The sequence below is a fragment of the Topomyia yanbarensis genome, chromosome 2 (assembly GCF_030247195.1).
Source record: "Topomyia yanbarensis strain Yona2022 chromosome 2, ASM3024719v1, whole genome shotgun sequence".
Lineage (NCBI taxonomy): Eukaryota > Metazoa > Arthropoda > Insecta > Diptera > Culicidae > Topomyia > Topomyia yanbarensis.
The window spans coordinates 7,577,622-7,599,980 of NC_080671.1; the positions used below are offsets into that span (position 1 = coordinate 7,577,622).

The window sequence follows — 22,359 nt, forward strand, 5'->3', positions numbered from 1 at the left end:
GTACTGAGTGCACGTCACTCTAAAAATTAAGCGAAATCGCCTTTGAATACCAGCGCCTACTTGTTTAATGTGCCATTCACACAACTCCTGGAGTGCCAGACAGAAATATGGTCGGTGTTAAGTCAGACCGGACTAAGTGACAAAATATTGATTTCGAGAAACACGGGTTTAAAGTTTGAATCGCAGCATTCTCTACGTTATAATTTGAAATTATTTTTTGCCATAATTCTTATTTATGGTTACATATTTCAAATCTGGCAAAAGTTGTATGTAGCTGAAGAAATTCTTTAACCAGTGTTGCCATTAACTCATTTTTTGATGTTTTGCGACTTAGTCCGGTCTGACTTAACACCGACCATATGTATCTCGTGCAGCTTCGGAAGAATATTGGCGGCTTAGTCAATGAAAATGTGCTGTACGGGGCTGGTGTATTTACGGTATTCATATTGCGCATTATATAAATATACAAAATTAATAATAAGAGCCATCAAGCAGTTAATACTGTTGGCGTCTGTAATCACATCAGAGCATATTGCGTTATTACGGATGATTTTTCTGAAATCATTTATCATGCCCTGACCTGCCCAAACGCCGCCGTTCGATACGTTATATAGATTCAGTGACGAAATCAGCATAAATCACCTCCTGTCTTATAGTAACACAACAGATGTAAGTTGTCTAGTAAGAAAAAGTAAACGAACTTTCCACTGTCTCTCGGAACTGCACCTCAAGTGAATGAATTACCAGACAACCTGGCGGAGTCTCTCCACAATCCTGCGTCTGGGTTCTGTCTCATTGACAAACCTTGCGCCGGCCGCCAGGTTCCGTTTCGATTGAAACCTACGCGCTTATATTTTGTAATTTTCCTGCAACAAACAAGAGCCGCCGCCGCCGCCAGTCAGATTCAGCCCTTATCTCGAACCTGAACTGGAACATTCCACCACGCGATTGCACAATTGTTGGTACCTAGGTTGTGGGTTGGTTGTTATATCCGCATCTGGTTTTTCTGCTGGTCTGGTCTTGACTTTGTATTGTTCGATGAATATTGCCCATAGATTGGATGGAACTAATGGATGGATATAATCAGATTACGAACGAAGGTAAACGAGCGGAGGAGATTAGAATGCTTCGGGGTGGATCGGCATTCTATTGAAAGTGAAAAGTGCTGCTGGATTATCTTGGTTGTTTGTTTAAAGTGGGTCGTAACTTTGAACACGTAATTTTTTCTATTTCTTTAATTTATATGATAATATCTCTGATAAGGTTAAGTGCTACTATGTCATATTTGTAGCATAGTTGATGCCGTTTTTCATTTCACAGGAGTTACTTTGTTGAGTGATTTGCAAAGCAGGTGAGGATAAGTTTAGTGTTTTTAGATCCAGCAATAGTTACAGGAAAGTCGTTACAGATTGGTCGGTTTTATTGGCGATAAATCATTGAACACATTCGATTAAATTAAAAATCAAAAATTAGCAGTGGATATGAAATACTAATGCTAGACTATTGAAGCCATCCTCTTTAATATGGATTATAAACTAAATCCCCGATCTTTTCTATCAATGAATAAGCGAGATCGTAAGAAGTAAAATACATGGTCTTGTAAACTATAGTTCGTACTTATTTACATAAAGCCACCAACTATCAGTCAGCTGCAACCAAACGGTGTTACACCGGTTTTTGATCGAACGCGCAGCCTGATCCAATTATCAGCTAATATTTACTATCAGTGCACCAGAGCCAGCAGCGTGGAATGCGTTGATATATTATTTTCGTTCTGATTTAGCTTGGGGCAAATACTGGGCTGGTGCTGAATTCTTATTTGAAAATAAAACACGCTTACGCGGCGAGAGTGAGAAATTACGTAGTGTTAATATCTTAATCAGCGAGGGTGCTAAAAACTTGCACTAGGAAAAGAAATGGGTCAGGTTCTGATTCTGGTCTGGAGTTGTGCAGTTCCTGGAGTTGACTATAAAAGCTAGTTCTAGGCGTCAATTGGTGTCACAGTTAGTTGGTACGTTCTCTTGCTAGGAAGCCAAAAATCTTAGTTGTAAATAAAAAAAAACCAAAATGAAAGTGAGTGTTCAGGACCATCCAGCGTTTGTGCTAAAGAATCAGTGTCTAACTATTGAATTTACTCCCAGATCGCAGCCCTGTTTGTTGTGCTTGCTCTGACGTTGGCAGCAGAAGCAAACCCGGTGTGGCCATGGGCGCCCGCACCCTGGTCTGCGCCTTGGCCTGCACCTTGGCATGCGGCGTGGCCTGTGGGATGGCCAGTTGGAGTTCCTGCTCCCGCTCCAGTAGTGGCCGTTGATGCTTCGGCTGAACCTGCCCCAGTTGCCACATCCGTCACCGCCACACGAGGAGCCGTCCACGTTGCACCGCTGCCCGGCCATGCCATCAACCAGCAGCAGTTGAACCTAGCCCTGGCTCCTGGAACTGCCTAGAACTGTCGATCTCTCACTCTCCGGTACTCTGATGAAATGAAAACAAGCTCCCCTCTATCGATGTAATTTCTTTCTACACTATCAGTGCGCAAGAGTTTTCGAATAAATCTTTATTCCTCTACATAAATAATAATTGAACTAATTAGAAACAAGTGAAGAAGCTCCATTCATCGTGGGTTCATCGCCAAATATTTTCTCATCATACTGGGAGCTACGTATCGATTAGTGCTATAGCCGCGTCCGTCCACGAACACATTCGGGGTCATGTGAGAATCTGGTCGCACCGGAATGTAATTGATCAGTGAGTTCGGAGTCGCTATGTAGTTCATATAGCGAGGTTCGGGATTATACAGATCCCAAGACAACGGACTCTGATAATAATTGTTTGCCTGGTTTGGATACCAATCTGTCAGTGGGTAGTGGAGTTGATCACTGAAAACATCCGAGTAATACAGATCGAAGATATTTGGTGTGTGGTAAAATCCTTCGACTGTTACAACTACTGCGAAGGCGGCCATCAAAATTATCACCTAAAAATTAAAATTGCTAATAGGTAACTGATAACAATAAGTAGAAATTTGATCATACTCTCATCTTCACAAAGAACTAAAACTTTTTTTGACTAGCCAAATAATAGCCAACTTAACACCAACGCAACCTGAAGAACTGTGCAACCCCGTGACGGTCAGTAAACACTTTTTATGTGGACGATCATAACGGAAAGTGAAAATCCGGATATCAAGCTTAGGAAATACGTCTCGCAGTCACTAGATCTTCTCGGTGCTGAGTAGGCTTTAAAGCAATAGTAGGCTTCGATGGAAGACAGTTATTTTATGATACATGCTACGTACCACTGATCGTGCTACGAACGAGTGTCACGGAGCGGTGAACATGGGCCAGGGCCACTGCGGAAGCAATCGGATATTTTGGGTTGATTTTGGCTGTGCTCTTTAAACTTTTTGTAATCGAGTTTGTTGGTAGTCTTAAAAGTGGAGTAGGGTAAAGTGATAAACGGTACAAGTACAACAGCCTGGGGGCTATTCAATAAATCTTATTTATTGAACACATGTAAGATAGATGTCTTTTAATTCCACTTTGTATATTATAATAAAATGCACTTTAACTTCACTATCAAAACAGATACTAGTATTTCGGATAAGACTAATAGTCTTCTTCAGTGTTCGTATCGTCGAAATACTAGTGTCTGTTTTGATAGCGAAGTGCAAGTGCATTTTATTATAAAAGACGTTACGATCAAAAATTGATCAAACAAAAATTTGTACAAATCGGTTAAACATTTCATTAAAAAATCAGATCATGTTTCATTTGCAAGAACACTTTATACATAACAAAGAAAAAATACTGACTCAAACTTCCTTTGAGGCGAAGGCGACTTGCCGGGACTTTCGTTATACTCCTTCCGTCAAGTTTTGCACAGCCTACTTGGTCATCAGTTTGCCTTAGACTGCATCTCGCTGACAACTGCCTTGCGCTTCTTCATGACGTTCCGTTTGACGATTGCCTAATGTTTTTTTCTATTGGGCGGAGTTATGGCTTGTTGGGATGGTTCATGTTTTTGGGCACCACCTAGATGTAATTCGCGGCACGCCACTCCATAGCTCTTTTTTCGTTATGGAAAAATGCTGCCAAATCTAGTCTAATTTAGTTATAGATGTGCACTTAAGGGGGCATCTGGTGCAAAGTGCTCAAACCAAAGGTTATTTTGAATGCAAGATAATAATTTATTTATACATTCATTATGTACTAAAAAATCAGTCACGCAGAGCCACACATACGAGCGTTCCAAGAGTAGAATGAATCTCGTCTCGTGTGTGTACAGCCTTTGCGAAGAAAAATAGTTTGAACCTAAATGTTTCTCCACTAAGTAGAAACATACCATAGCGCAGTGATTCTCAACATGGGGTCCACGGACCCCTAGGGTGCCGTGAAGTCGTTACTAGGGGTACCGAAGAAAAACATTTTTTCTGAGTGGATATTGAAAATTAAATTCTTGTTTCTTAACAGACTGAAAATAATATATTGTTAGTATGCAAAATTGATATTTAACCATGGAGGTCTGCAGCAACCCAAGGTGATTTCCAAGGGGTCCGTGGTGCGAAAAAGGTTGAGAACCGCTGGCATAGTGCAATTATATTGCTTAAGGAAAGGCAACCCACGTTTTTCCAGGCCATTTTGTACATACCTTTCCTGGTTGATGGTCCCAGTTGCAATGTAACTGTTGCTTTTCGAGCCACAGGAGCAGATGGCCTGCCACACGAGATATTTATTTGCGTTACAGTGGCACTTGCTGGTTCAAAACCTTAACCTCCATAATGTGGTTGATGGTCTCATGCGGTGAATGAAAAATCCAGTATTATCCACGACGTCTTGGTTCCAAGCATACCTCCTGCAATTCGTCGTTGGCATTATCCTGTTCTGAGTGATTATCATGTTAACTTGCGCTAGGTGAAACGCGCTACTCCATGCCGGTTGGCACTTACCACAAAGTATTCTTACATTCTTACAGTCGGCTCACCTGCGATACGTGGTGTTGTTCACAATATATACGCGAACGGAGGTCTTAGTGGAATGTACAAAGTATTTCAAAGGTTTTCTTCCATTTATTTCCACTATGTTTTGGTGGTGTTGTGGTGTGGTGTTGTTGACTATTGTTCGTCCCCCTTCATTCCGTGACAATGTGAATGTCTTCAGCCCCTTCCTCAATTTTCTCTCAAGATCTTCCAGGGGTTCCATGTGATGACGCCAAAACTGTAGGTTAACAAAAATGTTGATTGCTTTGAACTTTTCCCCGCATTCAGGGAAAACTTCAAGACACAGTTCCCTCGGCTCAAGAACATATCTTAGGGATCTAGCTTGATATCGATGTGGCAAATACGGGGTAACTTCCCGAGTGCGAGATACTTAAATGATTGGCCACGAACCATGTCCCGAATCATCTCGCTTTCGTTGATCTGGTAGCCACCAGTCTCGACCAATCTACTTTGAAGGATCTGCTTTCCTTAGGGGAGGAGAATTGTGGTACCACGGGTGATGAAATTCGGCAGTAAACGCGGTTGGCGTAGTGCCCTGTTGAAACAAAGAGCCATCGTGTGATTTACAACGGTCAGCTTCTTTCACCAAAAATTTTGGACACTGTCTGATCCAGGTGTCGACATGTCGTTAATTTTAATGTAGAACACATTTAAACTTGCAATATAGGGGTCCCGTATCAAAATATTATTTTGAACTATTATTTTTATTTATTTATCATCTGACCTGGTTGGTCTTAATGAATGTGGGGATGGGGAAAAGCCAATTTGAGTGAAACATTAACTCTTCCCAAATTGGCATAAAAACCCCATATCTTTTCAATACAGAACTTAACAATAACAATAATAGCTTAACAATAAATATAAAAGAAAAAATGCAACAAAACAGGCTAATACAAAAAGTAAAGAAAAAGTAAAAAAAATATATATAAAAGAAAAACAGCAAATAAAACTACAGATTAAAAAGTCGTCGGTAAATAACTGTCAAGTCAGAGACTCCTTATCAGCCGGTTCTTGAAAGTGGTGGATGACACGTTGAAATCTAAATCCGCAAACACCTCGTTGAATATGGCAGACATGAAACGAATCGGATCATGACCACCATATAGGGAGTTCCTATGTTCCAACAGCAAAAAGCTTCGTTGACGGAGCACACGTTCTGGTGCATAGATGTGGAGTTGACCTAATAATTCCGGCGTATCTAACTCACCTAGAAGAGTCTTAGCGACGAAAACAGCTTGAGCTACTCTCCTTCTCGTTTCAAGCGTGTGTAGACCTAATAATCTACAGCGGTCTTCGTACGGCGGAAGATTAATAGGGTCCTGCCACGAAAGGCGTCTTGTCTTAATGCATAACGAACGAATTTTCTTTGAATTGAATTCTTGCTATCCATGTTGCTTGATACGGACACCATATTATTGAGTTAGATTCCAATATCGACCGTACCAATGCGCAGTACAGTGAGCGAAGACAAAGAGGGTCGTTAAATTCATTCGAAATTTGAAACATGAATCCCATCTGGCGGTTTGCCTTGTTAATGATATCGTCGAAGTGAGGTCGGAAAGTGAGTGCAGAATCCAAAGTGACTCCAAGGTCACACTTGTCGTACACGCTCAAGATGTTGATCTCCAATACAGTAGTCGTACGAAATTGGCTTGTGCTTGCGATGATACGATATTACACTGCATTTGTGAATACTAATTGTAAGCGAGTTTAAGGAGCACCAGTCATTGAAAGTGTCCAAGAACTGTTGTAAAGCTAAGCAATCTTTGATGCACCTGACGATCATGTATAATTTAACGTCATCAGCGTAGAATATACGAGAACCCTGAGGTAATACCGTGGTTAGATCATTGATAAAGAGTGTGAATAAGAGTGGGCCCAAGTTACTTCCTTGGGGAACACCCGAGTTGTTCGTAAAAGGGGCAGAGAACACACATCCAATTTTTACTACAATTGTTCGATCTCTCAGATATGATTCGAGCCAACGGATCAGATCAAGAGACATTCCTAATAACTTCAGTCGTTCCAAAAGTATTGCGTGACCAACTCTGCCAAATGCTAATTTCAAGTCGGTGTATACAGTGTCAACCTGAGCACCAGCGTCCATATTACATAAGCAGAATGACACGAATTGAGCGAGATTCGTGGAAGTTGATCTTTTTGGGATGAATCCGTGTTGATCAGGGGAAATGTAGCTTTGGCAGGACGCAGAGAGCACATCGTTCATTATGATCTCAAAAACTTTGAAGCAGGCACACAACGATGTAATTCCTCTGTAATTTTCAACATTTCGCCGATCTCCTTTTTTGAATACAGGATTCATAATTGATCTTTTCCAGCTGGAAAGATAACGACACTGCCTGAAGAAGCTGTTGAATAGAGTTGTCAGCGGTAAAATTAGTACATTCGCGCATTTCTTGAGAACACATGAAGGTATACCGTCAAGACCAGGAGTGACTGAATATTTTAGCTTGTTGATTGCTGCAATAACCTGCCATTCTGTAACAGTGAAACTTCTCAAAGGACATATATTTAATAGAGTGTATCTACAAGCGTGCGCAATTTGATCTGCAGATAAAATTGTTTCATTGAATGCGCTTTTAAAGTGAGTAGCGAATAGGTCACACTTCTCCGAAGCCAGATTGGCAGTCTGCTCCTTCAAAAACATATCAGTAGGTAAACCGTTCTCCTTTCGCTTGGAGTTCACAAATTTCCAAAACTGTCGGGGATTACTGCGCAGGTTTGCTTGTGTTCGAATGGAGTAGCGTTTGTACAAGAGAAGGTTATAAGATCGATAATTATTACCCGCTTGCGCAAAAGATATTTGGCGAAACGACAGCGTGTACGGCAATACAATCGAAGTGCCTTAGATCTGAGCCGTTTAAGATATCGTAGATGTGCATTACCCCACGGTGGCTTACGAGCTGGCCTACGCAAAGGAACATAATCAGCCATGAGAGCATTAATCACGGCAGTGAAATATTCATTGGCGGAGTCAATATCTTCTGTACCCTCAAGTGAATGCCAATCTGTATGAAGGAGTGATGATGCAAGTCCCAAGAAATCAGCTCGGTGAAAGTCAAAACCAAGATCGTTCGGGATATCCTCAAAAATAACAGGTTTCGGCAGACTGATAACTTCTACTGGTGGATGATTTGCATCAATCACAGAGATGGATTCGGCAGGTTCGCGGATCTGACAGTCGGCAAGTGCAGTCTCATTCAATAAGACAAAGTCCAGGATACGACCATAAAGGTTTTCCACGCTATTAATTTGTGTGAGACAGTTGAAGCTGATTCCATCTAATAGCGCAGCGCAAGCGGTAGAAATGTAAGATCGAAGTACGTTGACTACTGGTGCGACATTGTCATGTGTGTCCCAAATGAGGCCAGACTGATTGTAGTCTCCAAACAATAATGCGCAGTCATTACTTCCAAGGCAAGAAAAAACAGCATCAATTGATCGCACATGGTTGTTTGCACTGACCAGATCACTTTTACGATCTGGTAGTAAGTAAATTACACCTACGCTGACAAAACGATCATGTAATTTCAGTTTAACGAACAGCTGTTCAAGCGAAAGATCAACAGGTGTTGGATCAACAAAACTATTCAATGCAGTAGATAGGCTATGAGTACGCCCCCTCCGCGTGATTTACGGCTGTTCACAAAACTGCGATCGTTTCTATAGACAGCATATGAATCACCAAAAAGCTGACGAGAATGAATTCTATCATCTAACCAAGTCTAGGTGAGAACAATTACATCGTAATGGGAGGAAGAGATTGCTATGAAAACTTCGTCGATTTTTGTGCGTAGGCCTCGGACGTTCTAGTGATAAATCGTCAATTTACCATTCAAGTCTGCGTCGAGAGTCAATTCCTCAAATTCCCCCACATCACTCCAAAGATGATCACCTAACGGTGTAAGGCTGCAGGCTTGAAGACCAAGCAAATCTGATGAAGCGACAAAGCTTTGATGATCGGATGACGTCACGCACGCCTGGAAGTTATCACTACTTAAAAGGCGAGCAGTACCAGTCGAAGCTTCAGCAGGGCATATACTGCTGCAAATGTTACCTGACGGAGTAACGCTGCACACTAACGGAATAACGCTGCATGCTTGAAGACCAAACGGATTCGATGAAGCGACGAAGTTGTATATTATATATTAAAATATCGGCTGTGGCAGCCGCGTAAGATTTTGAACATTAATAACTTTCATTATACTTAACCGAATGATTTGATGTATGGGCCATTTTGTCGAAAATATGTTCAGCAAAGTTGTATTAAAATTTGGAGTACGTATAATGCATTAATAACGAAAAAATTGTGTCTTGAAAAATCTTTCCAAATCTACTCGGGAATGGCGAAAATTTTCAGCGCATCACGGTCAGAGCCGTCAATACGGTACACCAACCGAACACTTCAATGACGAAAAGTTTTAAATATAGGTCCGTTACTGATTTGTTGCTATCGTAATTGGCTGCTTGGTGCGAACAGAGGGCTGTGCAATACCGAGAAGGAAATATTTGTGAGCTGTACATGGGTGGTGGCTGTATCAGTTTGGGTCCTTACGTGTTACTTGCAGAGGCTATCATTTTCATTTCCGATAGGTGAAAGATAGCATACACATATGAAAAAAAACCGATTTTAAATCTTTTGACCGATGCTCATTTGTGTTTTGTTCCCGCTTATTGAATGCACCGAGCAAATCTTGAACTGATTTTGTTCGAAGCACCTCTTTCTCGGTGGGAGTGAACTGATTCCATTCGATGGCCGAATTGTGATGTCAGTCGGTTTCAGCAAGTCTTGTCAGATTCCAAAGACTGTATGTTAACACCAGGAGAATAGGTAATTATTAGGATTCATTTTTGTGGATTAATTTGTGCAGCTCCGTGCCAAGAATCAGGACCAATTTGAACAACAATTTCCCACCCGGAGAATATTTTCATTGGCCAACTAAGTAGCCCTTATTAGCGCTATCAAACCACTCAAAAGAATTAAATTTGAAAATCTTTTCCTCCGCCGACTATTATTTTTATTTTCTAAGGGTGGGAAAATGCATACATACATAAAAAAAACGATTATAAAACATCCGACCGAAGCTCTTTCCTGATTGGTTTCCGCTAATTTCATGTACCGAACCGCTAATCTGCAGGATGGAATGGTTGGTTTCTAGTAGTTAACCTTGTTGGATAGACTACATTTCAACATCGGGAGAAGAGGTGATTATTAAGATTCAGCTGGCTCAGTGAACTTACTGTAACAAATAGTTTGTGCTAGTAACGAGGGCCAATTGGAACAAAAACCTCCCACCCAAAGAACCTTTCCTTTGGAAAACTAATTAGGCCTTAACAGCGCTATCTAACAGTAAACCAAAAATTCAATTTGAACATCATTTCCTTCACCAACTATTATTTTCATTTCCGACGGATCTGGAAAACCCTATTTTTAATCATCTTACTGAAGCCATTCCTTATTGATTACCGCTAATTGCATGTACCGATCCGCAAATCTTGAATAGTTTTTGATAGAAGCTCCTCTTCTTTCTCGATGCAAGTGAACTGATTCCATTCGATGGCCTGTCCATTTGGCTTCGAACGCAAACTGAACCAAATCCACTGTTTGTAAGGGGTACGCGAAGGATGCGAGAGTTAATCTTCTTTCCCTTCGATGGCCTGCCCATTTAGCTTCAAACGCAAACTGAACCGTGTACAAAACCGGGGGTCGTATGCGAGTGCGGCGTCATTCGTGTGTTACACCCGTACTGGAAACATGCGTCTGGTAGCGGTATAGGAGGAAAGGTGAGGGAAAAGCAAAAATCCCGCTTGGTTCGTGGTGGTCTCCAGTTTCCTGTTCATCGTTTGCAGAGAAAGGGTCACTAAGCCGAGCGTGTCGGTGCTGGAGCACTCGTCTATCTGGCAGCAGAGAATATCTTGTCATCGTATTGGAGCTGGCCGAAAATGCTGCCCATATTATTCTGCAACATTTTAAATAGAATATTTTTTGGTTTGACTAAAGCAGAGTACCCGAGCAAAAAAAAATGTTTTTTCAATCTTTTTTTGAGGGTTAATGTCTTCGACAAAGTTACAAAATACTATGTTTTGAATAACTTCTTCTAAGATACCACAGACATCAGATCTCATTTTTGCGGCAAAATTGTTGTTTTTTGTGAATATTACCAAAAAATCAGTTTTTCGGCTTTTCCATGCTAAAAACCTCAATTGATTAATTTAATATGTTGTACAAACTTGCAGGTATCACTAAAATAAAACTTTTTGTTGAAGGAACTAATAACGTAAAATCAATATTTTGGCTTTTAAAACTATTTTGCATATTGCTATTTTTTCATCGAAGATTTCTGTTTTTTGTGCATACAAAAAATTATTTAATACTACATTGAAACGGGATATAATTGGACGCATTATTTGGGTGACCGTTATGACGGCTTAAAACATAAAATGTGTTTATATTATTTTTAATTCCTATACATTATTGGCTATTACCAAAATCTTATATTTTACACGCACCTACAAGCATGTAGGACATATTGAGTTGATCAATTACAGTTACAACATGAAAAAGTTAAGAAAAATACAAATTTTGAAATTAATCTGCCAAAGAACAAAGATTTCGGCAGGGATGGGCGGAGCGTAGTTGGTAAATCTATTGTCTTGTACGCAGCGCACCTGGGTTCGAGTCCCGACCCCGCACATAGGGTTAGAAACTTTTCATAAGAGATTTTTCTTACCCGAAGAGGCGAATGACTTTAAAGATAAAACCTCTTTAATCGGAATAAAAAAACCGTTTTAATCCACCTAGTGATGCATTTGTGCCTTTCTCATTTGTCCAAACTACGATTCCATGGCTGGTTATGTTTGATATAGATGTTAGATGTTATTTATTATAGAGGGTTAACCTAAGGGTCATTCTCCTCCGTAGCCATGTTTAAAATAATGGTGGAAATGTCTATTAAATATTCAGTGCGATTTACATACCCGTACTATGAATCGACAGCTACGAACTTGAGTCGCTGTATGTCGACGCGGAAACACTTGAACCAGCGGCGGATCCAGGAGGAGGGTTCGGGGATTTGGACCCCGCTAAAATTTTTCAACTTGTTAAGAAATTTTAAATTAGTTTCGCAACTCAAAATCATTTCAAACCAAATTTTGCACTGGTTTTTCAGACCAACTAGGAAAATTTATTATAGAGGAATTAGAAAATTTTATTCGCGTAGAGGGGTACTTGATGAGGGAAGGACGGTTTAGGGAAGGATGGTGAGTGATGTGGGGTGGAAGGGCCTCACCGTATCCCACTAACTACGACCCTGTTAAAATACAGAAAGCCTATGTAAGTCAAAAAAATTAAGTTGACGATGTGCAGAGTGATTGCATAACCTTTCTATAGGAGAAAGGCAATAATGTTAATTTGCTGTGTGTCCGTACTCTTAAACACTTAACTCCGTATCCGGAACTTGGAATTTAATGAAATTCAATAGCAGCCGTTGGGAACCTTTCATTTGAGACTAAGTTTGAAAAAATCAGTTAAGGCATTCCTGCGTAACCGATGTGCTTATTTTTTGTCACATACATACATACATACACAGACACTCACATACGCACAGACATTTGCTGAATTGGACGAACTGAGTCGAATGGTATATAACAGATGGCCCTCCGGGCCGGGATTAAGTATTTTCAACAAAAACGTTCGAAATTGAATATAATACAACTTTGCTGAAGTCCTCAACCATCTAAAAAATAGATATGATTGAATTATATTGTGAATATCTTTCCAGACACCTAGATTCTATAATGTGTAAGGCCTACAATAGGTATTGTTCTGCTTTTATGAATTTGTAGAACTAACCTTATTGGTCAAACTAAAGTAGAAATCTCGGACTAAAAAAATCAAATTTTGTTGAATTGTTTGAGGTCTTCAGCAAAGTTGTCAAATATTGCATTTAGAACAATTTTGTTGAAAATACCATATACCATATATGGTAGATTTATTTTTTGAGCCGAAATCTTTGTTCTTTGGCAGTTTAACCTCAAAATTTATATTTTTTTCACTTTTCCATATTGTAACCGTAATTGATCAAGTCAATATGTTCTACATGCTGGTAGGTACGTATAAAATGTAAGATTGTATTAATAGCTAATAATGTATATAAATTAAAAATAATATAAATGTATCCAACTGTATCCTGTTTCCATGTAATATTAAATTTATTCTAGGTATAATAGAGTGTCGGGATAAACGAAGTTTGTCTGCACAAAAGCGCGCAAAAAACTAAAATCTTTGATGAAAATAGAGCAAATTCATACGAAAAATAGTTTTAGAAGCCAAAATATTGATTTTTAGTTCCTACAACAAAAAGTTGTATTTTAGTGATACCTCTAAGTTTGTAGAACATATTAAATTAACCAATTAAGGTTTTTATCAAGGAAAAGTCGAAAAACTGATTTTTGGTCATATTTACAAAAAACAACAATTTTGCCTCAAAAATGAGGTCTGATGTCTGTGGTATTTTATAAGAAGTTATTCAAAAAATAATATTCTACAACTTTGTCAAAGACTTCGACCCTCTAAAAAAATGCCTTGATTTTTTTTGCTCGGGTACTCTACTTTAGTCCAACCAAAAAATATTCTGTTTAAAATATTGCAGAGTAATATTGTGAACACATTCTAAGAAGAAATGCTGGCTCTAAAATGACATCTAAGGCCTCAAATAGGTTATGTCTCACCTTTTGCCTTTCTCAATAGAAAGGTATTGCAATTGCTCTGAAAACCGACTTTTTAACGGAGGCCCGGAGGGCCGAGTGACATATACCATTCGATTCAGTTCGTCGAGTTCGGCAAATGTCTGTGTGTGTGTATGTATGTGTGTATGTATGTATGTGTGTGTGTATGTGTGTGTGTATGTGACCAAAAATGTCACTCATTTTTCTCAGAGATGGCTGAACCGATTTTGACAAACTTAGTCTCAAATGAAAGGTGCAACGTTCCCATAGGCTGCTATTGAATTTCTAATGGATCCGACTTCCGGTTCCGGATTTACAGGGTGATAAGTACGAACACGCAGAAAATGTCGATTTTAATAAATTCTGCAATGAATGTATAAAGGTGAAAATTTTTCCAAAATACGACCACAACTGCTTCGATTTGTAGTATTAGGTCACTAACATCCATTCAAAGTCTATTTGGCCACATTGGCCACCATCCTCGGTTCCGGAAGCCCCGGCGGAAGTATCTAAATTCAGAATAACAGTCACATCGGTTTCTCGGAGATGGCTAGACCGATTCGACTAAACTTGGCCTCAAATGAAAGGTATTGCGTCCCTGTAAATGGCTATTTAATTTCATCCCGATACGACTTCCGGTTCCGGAGTTACAGGTTGTGGCGTGCGATCACATAGCAAATTGTGATTCAAACCGATACTCCGATGAAAGCAAAAGAGGTAAAAATTTCGCTAAAATGTCTCTCAAACAACTTAAATTTGCTGTTCTAGGTCACCGACGGCCAACCAAACTTTCGTTGACTACATTGACCACCATAAACGGTTCCGGAAGTGCCCGGGAAAAGCGGCCATCTTTCAAAATTTACGAACTCACATCAGTTTCCCGGAAATGGTTGGGCCGATTTTCACAAGCTTAGTCCCAAATGATAGCTATAATATCCCCATAGATGTCTATAAAATTTCGTACGGATCGCTTATATGGTTCCGGAAATATAGACTAAACCGTCCGGTCACATATGAAATTCCCATATAAGCCGGAACTCAAATTTTTTTTTTTCAAAGGGGGGACCTCATGAAATTTCAGAAATCGAATTCGTATTTTTGATGGCAAACATCTTTAAAATGCATGAAACGTCGAGATTTTATGTTATCTCGAAAACATTTTTTTTTTTTATAAAAATCGACTTTTTGGGACTTTGCCGATTTTGCACCTTTTTTTAGTTCAATATTACCGTGGCTGTTTTTTCTTTTTCAAAATTTTAGAACTCGAATAATGATTTATTTTCCTGTATATAGTTGTCATGTGATGTATAATAATAAAATGTAATATATGCATTTAAAAGCTTTTAATGAATATAAACAACGCACACATTCTCGTGATTCATGATTGAGAAAGGCACAATTGCACCGCTAGGTGGATTAAAATAGGTTTTTTGGATTGATCCCACTGTGTGGCGTCTACTAGTCGCAGACTTCTTCACAGGAGCAGCGTCCCTTGCTGTGTCTTGTCCATGGCTGCCAGTGGCGAATCCAGAGGGAGGGTCTTGGGGGTCCGGACCCCCTCCGATACTATTCTATTTGTTGACAATTTTTAAATGAGTTTAAATTTTATATTAGTTTCAAACTCAAAATCATTCCAAAAAAATTTGGCCAGCAAAACTGATATTAATTAAATACGATTATTACGTATTACGAATTGTACAATTTTCATGTTAAAATCGAAAATTCGGACCCCTCCCGAAATTTTTTTTGGATCCGCCCCTGATGGCTGCTCTCTCAGTAGCGGTAGCTCGTGGGACTAGTCCCTCCTGTAAGCCCGCTGTTCCAGCTCCGGTCTTTGATGGTTCGCAATGTGGCCCACACTAATTGGGATGCGGGCGATCGCTTCTATGATCGATCTATGCTTTGCCAGTCAAGAATTATCGAATACATGTTTCCTTAACCATTGCTCCTTTCTCGCAGGTTGAAACTTGTCATCATCCTTCACCTCTAATTACTATTTCGGAGTATATTCACGCCTTTTTCGAAATTACTAATCTAGATCCCAAACTGAACTTTAAGAATCATATTGAATACGCCCGCATCCGCACCGCGACGAATCCTACTAGCAAATGTATAATCGAATCGCGCTCAACGATAGAATGCAGTAGGAAAATGACGTGCGCGGAAGCTCTACCCAAATAACCATAAGCATTAAGCCATTGCACTATATTGGCTATACATTTGTACTGATGTTGCATTGAAACTCCATTACAGCATTAACAACGCAATAAAGCTCTTTATTAGCATCAATAATGCATAACTGCACAGCCGACATATAGCATTATAGCTTGCTCTATATGCGTATATAAAGCTGATATAACGCGTACATGCTTCAAGGATTTTTAAAGCATGTAAGCTTTACAAGTGCATTTAATGCCATTATAGAGCATATAAAAAGCTGATATAATGCTATTGTAATGCTGTGGATTTGTTTGTTACGCAACTCTTCTTGATGATTATATTCGGCATATTTCATTTCAATCGAACATATGCAATATAGTCCAGGAAGCAAACGCAGCGCACTTACCGTGAAGGACGAGGCAAGGTACCTCAGTTCGAGACTTACTAAAGGTAATTTTCGTAAACATTCATATCATGTGAGAACGAAAACCCATTAAGGATATTCATTACAATGCATTAGAACAGAGTCAATTACTGTTTTAAACAGAATATTTTATTTTAAAATTTTTCCTTTTTGCTCATCATACCGAAAGGAAACATAAGAAATGGTTTTAAAACCATGGCGGACAATGCCAACCAACTGAAGCTTTTTAATAGCATTAGTAGTGCCAATATAAGGCTTTCAAATTTGACATTTGTACGCTTTTGCTATATAATAGCATTAGTACTGCAGAAACGAGCTGTCAATCTCCGCACAGTAATAGCACTATATTTCGCCTTTTCTGGCATAATATCAGCATTAAATAAGTATTTAGGGCTTCACGGCTTTTTAGGACAGCTTTATATGTGGATCTAAAGCAGATATTAGACTACGTTATAATGCTTATTGGTTACTTGGGTACACTCAGAAGTTGACGAAATCGCTATATTTCGTCATGGATGACGAGACACATGAGAAAGCATATTTCCGGCATCTTATACTCGTCATATATGAGGACGTTAGAAAACAGAGGAAGTCTAAGTTTGTAAAAAAATATATGATTTGGCAGGCAATTTGCTCGTTTGGAAACTGGTGCACTGCAGACGAACCACTGCGACCAGTATTGTAGAGCTATTGTTGTGCACCCGGTTCGTGACAACCAGAATGGCCAATGTACAGATGCCCTCGGAATGCCAACAAAAGTGCCGATTTGCACTTCTGAGGTTGCACGGCGCCCTTACTCCCTGGCCGGTGAAGAAAAATCAAGTTTTAGACAATATAGTAAAATTTTTTGTATAGAACAAATTTTATTTTGCCATTATTGTAAATTTCTAAAAGTACACATATAAATGTAGCGAATGAAGTAATCTTAACCATATCGAAGCAATAAATATATAAGAATCGAAAACAATTTTATATATGGACTTAGATGCGTTTCTTGAGTGGCAGTGTATTCATTCATAAATAGGTTTTGTGATATATATTAATAGAATCACAGTAGGATAGCCTGAGCGTGAATGAATCACGTGGAATCAAGGAACGTAAATAATAAACCTTCGTTGCGCTTTCCATCGATTCGCGTAAATTTGTTGCTAAGAAAGTTTGTAAGAATTTAAACATCACTGATAGATAGCCCGATTGCTGCAGCTTTCAACCGACAGTGAAATACGTCACTAACCCGCAACCGTGACTGTTGTGTACAGAAACTTAGAAGATGAGTTTGGAGTTCCGCTCGATCTGATTTAGATTTTTTTTTAAAGAATCGATCGTAATCCCAATCGTGGTAGGAGATTGAAAAGTTAGCTCTCAAGGTTGGTTTCCGACATTGAAAGGCTTCGTGTGGGAAAGTGTCTAAGAAGGAAGGAACATTTATTAGGGTTACTCTGTTTGATGAAGTTTTTTTGGCACTGCCTTGCAGGCTGCTAAAATGATTTTATACCTTTCATTGGCACGGGGTCCTTAAATCCCGGGGCCCCTAGTACAAGCCCAATGTACCCATGCGTAATGACGGTCACGGCTCGTGATGCAATTTGATTCCGTACGCCCTTTACATACATTCTAGGCAATGGCAGGATATAGGCAAAAATGGCATTTTCAATAAAAAGTAACAACTTTGCAAAGTATCCGTGAAATCGTTCCAAGCATTTGTTTGGCAACTTTATATGGAGTCACGTTATAGCATCTCTGGATTTTAACTCCCATTATATGATTTAAAATACACGAAATCTTTTAGTTGAAAATATCATAGCTGAACTGAATAATTTCTCAACAGGTAACGTCAATGAAAAGTACAACTAATGTGGATTGTAATCAAGTTGTTTAACGCTTGCACTGATTCTAGCTGGTTTATGGGTGTAACCGGCATGCCGTAAATAACCGGTCGATCCTAATGATCGTTTGCAGTTGCGTCTCGAAACAGCTGTTTTCTGTTTGTAAAACTCGATTCCTATTCATAGCGGGAGTTTGCATATCAATGACCAGTGGATTGCGTATTTCAGTTGAATTTAGATAAGTTAGTGTAGTGCTTTGAAGAAACAAAATAAAGATTCATTCATCTGTGGAACAACTTCTCGGGAAATCAGTTAGACTGCTGCTAGACAAGCCTCTACACGACAGACATGGATGTTTCGCGGAGTATAAATAGTTCTATAATCGCATCATCAACTACTGTATGCCTATTTAAGCCGATCCCTTTTCTATAGATGTATCAATTAGATAATTAATGCATCAAGTCGTCACTCAGTTGATGAATTGATCTCACAGGTTATGCGATAATATATGCATATATTCCGTTCATTACTCAACCTAACCACGATAATATAATCTGGATCAGTTGCAGTCGCCCATCACGGAACGGGTCCCTAGCAAGGGGTGTCTGATGAAATTTTTCTCGGACTTGAGCGATGGATCGCTCGGATTAGAGGTCTGGATTATAATGTATTCTATTCTGACCAGACCTTTAACGTCTTCTCGAGCGGTTCTCCATTCCGAGATGGAAATCCTCTCCAGACTGATGAAGCAGATCGACACTATAAAAGTGGACAGATGAGTTCTGGTTAGAATCATAGTTAGTTGTGCTTCCGCGTTTGAAGTTAGCCCTGTCGACACGTACAAAACTGCCAAAGATGAAGGTTCGTTCTAGGTTGTGTGAAATTTTCGCTCTAAAAAAAATCCATCGTTACAGTGTTTTGCTGCCATTGTGATTGTTGCCATTTCGCTGGTTGCCGACGGAGCAGTAATTCCTTGGATCTGGCCAGGTGGTCCTATTGCTATTCCTGCCCCAGCAGGCTTAGCAATTCCCGGAGCAACTGTTGTCCAGTCGAATCCACCGGCAGCAGTCCTACTGCCGGCGCCGGGCGCAATTGCGCTCGATACCTCAGGAGCTCCTGTTGTGCTCCTGGCACCTGCTCCAGCACCGCCTGCCGTAGTTGCTGTTCCAGCACCGGTTCCAGCCGCTGCTACTTCTGTTTCCGCTACTCGCGGTTCTGTTCACGTAGCCCCTCTGCCGGGACATTCGGTATCGCAGCAACAGCTGAATTTGGCTCCCGCTCCTGGATCGGAATGACATCGTTCTGAATACTCGAATACTTTAACGGTTACTGGCTATGAGCACTGAGTCCCATTAACGGGCTTAAATTTTGTTATTAATGATCGGAGATTTCCTCCTGATTGTATTGTACAATTACAACCTATAAAATAAATTGCAATTTTTCAACCTAAAGGTTGACCACCAAAAAACGTTTTAAAACATCTAATGAGTTCATGTCAAGCTGTGGTACAGTGATTAATTGTGCGGGTCGTTTTTCGTTTGAAAATAGCAGTTTATTGGATTTTTAATCGATATTCCTAATTGGAATACGACAGGTAATCTCGCAAGGAATTGAAGGTTTTAAAAGGAAAACTACACTGAGTATGGTCCATCTCAATAATAACGGCAACGTGCTTAGCAGGACACCGCAATTTTGAAGTCACAGTGTGTTCACAAGAAGTGTTTCCAATTTTGGACTAGCTTCAGCCTAGTGTAGTATTCTAGTGCCATGATTTTGTAGAAGTGAAGGCGGAACGCAAACTCCTGGACAATCTCCGGTTGCAAGCCTATGTTGTGTGAAAAGCATCATTGACGTTTTATTTGGAATAACCGATAGTTCCGCAATAACAACACCATTGCTCAACAACACCTTTGACTTGCAGCATCAAATCGAAAAGCAAAAATGTTAATGCAAATATTGAAGAACATATATGATAATCATCAGCGAAACTATAATTGTGAAATCCAAACCTATCAAGTTTCCTCAATAATCCATCGGCGACTGGGTTCCATAAAAATGGTGGCAGCACACCAGCTTGGGAACATCCGCAGACACTCTACTTGTCATAACCAGTACCATCTCTACGCAGTGGCACACTGGAGCTTGACAGGGAGCCCCTGAATTTTGGGGGCGCACTAAGGATGGATAAAAATCCATACTAACGCTTGTGTTCGAAAAAAGGTACACTCGAATATTTATAACTCTTCAGTGTGTTGCTAAAAGTGGTAAAAAATTTAATCGAAAGTCGCCTGAAGTTTATACTGACATTGTTTCCTCAGATGCCTCAGATCGATGAATTGGTAGCAGAGCAGTTCGGAATCGCACATTAATTCGTATCACATAATGGTCAACAAATCTGTGTCTGGCAAGCGTTATGTGAATGTGGAAAAATGATTCTTGTTTTTCATCACATTTGCAATAATCAACGGACAAATCTACAAAAGTAAACCCCTCTAAATTCTGCTCTTTTAATATGTCTTCTTAAACTGGTATGGGACCACTAGTGATGTTTCCCGATCAGAACCTAATAACAAAGACTTATCCAGTTTATATCTCATGATATTTATTACTCACTGTCTTAACTTTATGATATCCGAATTAGCAAACTTATATTAAAATTACTTCTTTTGGTGATTTGATTGGATTATTTATATAATATTAATGTACGCTTATAACGATGATGTTAGGGTAAGTTATATAATGTTTCATAATTATTATTGAACGCTAACGGTAAACTTTATATTACACAAATGATTGTCTATTTGCTAATAGACTGAATTTGCTCTCTTTTTATGCGTCGTAATTCAACTTCTTAAACCGATATAATAAATTTAAAACCAAAAGTATGTATGGAGAACTAGGAGTGTTCAACAGGGAAGATATCAATGAAAATGGTCATCTTAAATTTTCGCATAGTCTTACATAAAATGCTTATTACATCGAAAAAGGAATCTGCAATTTTTTAGCTCAATCGGACATCATTAAGGGAGTGCCTTATGATTTCAAAAAAATTTCCCAACGAACTGTGTTTGGGAGCAGAGTAAATAAAAAGATGGCAGGGATTTAGGGTTCCAACTAAATTATAGTGAAATATTTGAAAACAAAAAATGGAACGGAACTTCACAGTTTAAAACCAATGTTTCGTGTAATTAAAAAAAACATCTTTCAGGTAAAAATGAGCATTTTTGACCGAATTTTCTCAACAAAGCTAAAAGATGTTATTTAAAAAAAATTAAAGTGATTAAAGCAACAAATGAAAGTGAAAAAAATAACAAGCAAGGTTGTTGGAAAGCTTGAATCTCCTATTTTATGAAATGATTTTTGTTTGGATGAAAGCACAGAAATATTCAAGACGCTCATCACTTTTGTTGGAAACGAGCGTGCGGGCGTACAAGATTGCACACCTCAAAAAATATAAAAAAATTACCTAAATTAGTTATTGGAGGCCTTTCGAGATCTTCTCATCAGAATCCAACACTAACTTAGTTAACGGAATAAGCTAGCGCCGGATTGACGCTAGCTCCAAAAAATGAAAACGCGATTTGTGTTTCTGAGGAAACCTCTAGTCCTGCGTGATGTCTCGTAAGAAAAGCAGTTCTGATTTAAGCCGATGAGAATTAATGAACCGAAATTTGGTTTGGCTTAGCGGGTCAATGCAATGCTATATTTCTCCTTGGTGGAGGAGAATTGGTTTCAAACTAACAATTAGGACTTTTAAATGATAAATTCTTTCACATCTATCCACCTAAAAGGGCGATTTTCTTAGTTAGGTCCGAGTAGCCCCGGGTTCCTCTATAAATATTCGTACTCGTGCGAAAATCTTCAAAATGTCTGTGTTATGAAAAATTTACAATTAATGTTCAAACCCTGCTCTCCCCTGCAGATGAAGGGATCTTTTCGAAACGTTGCACTATGGGCAGCCATGTGACCAAAAATCGTTTTCAGAAGTACTGAAGTACTTACTTAAATTCAGTTGAATACTTTGAAACAATTACCTGTCCCATTTTGCCAATTTTGCACCTTTTTGCCTTTCTCATATATGGTACACCGGGGCAAGAGGAAATGCGGGGTAAGTTGGAACGAAAGCCTTAACCGTCACCAGAGAAGAGTATTCGCCGAGTTAATTTTTTCCAGCAAAAAGATCCCTTAAACGCACATTTTGAATA

The 22,359-nt window shown here is 39.3% G+C and overlaps 2 protein-coding genes across 2 annotated transcripts; both read left to right on the forward strand.

The window, feature by feature from the left end:
- The first annotated feature begins 2,005 nt into the window (after positions 1-2,005).
- LOC131683190 (adult cuticle protein 1-like) lies at positions 2,006-3,218 on the forward strand. The gene is made up of 2 exons (XM_058965026.1): positions 2,006-2,073; positions 2,142-3,218. The coding sequence occupies exons 1-2, from the start codon at positions 2,068-2,070 to the stop codon at positions 2,442-2,444; spliced, it is 309 nt and encodes a 102-aa protein (XP_058821009.1). The 5' UTR covers positions 2,006-2,067; the 3' UTR covers positions 2,445-3,218.
- A 15,686-nt stretch (positions 3,219-18,904) lies between these two features.
- On the forward strand, positions 18,905-19,702 carry LOC131681251 (adult cuticle protein 1-like). The gene is made up of 2 exons (XM_058961961.1): positions 18,905-19,015; positions 19,069-19,702. Exons 1-2 carry the CDS (start codon positions 19,010-19,012, stop codon positions 19,447-19,449), a joined length of 387 nt encoding a protein of 128 aa, XP_058817944.1. The 5' UTR covers positions 18,905-19,009; the 3' UTR covers positions 19,450-19,702.
- Positions 19,703-22,359: the final 2,657 nt, after the last annotated feature.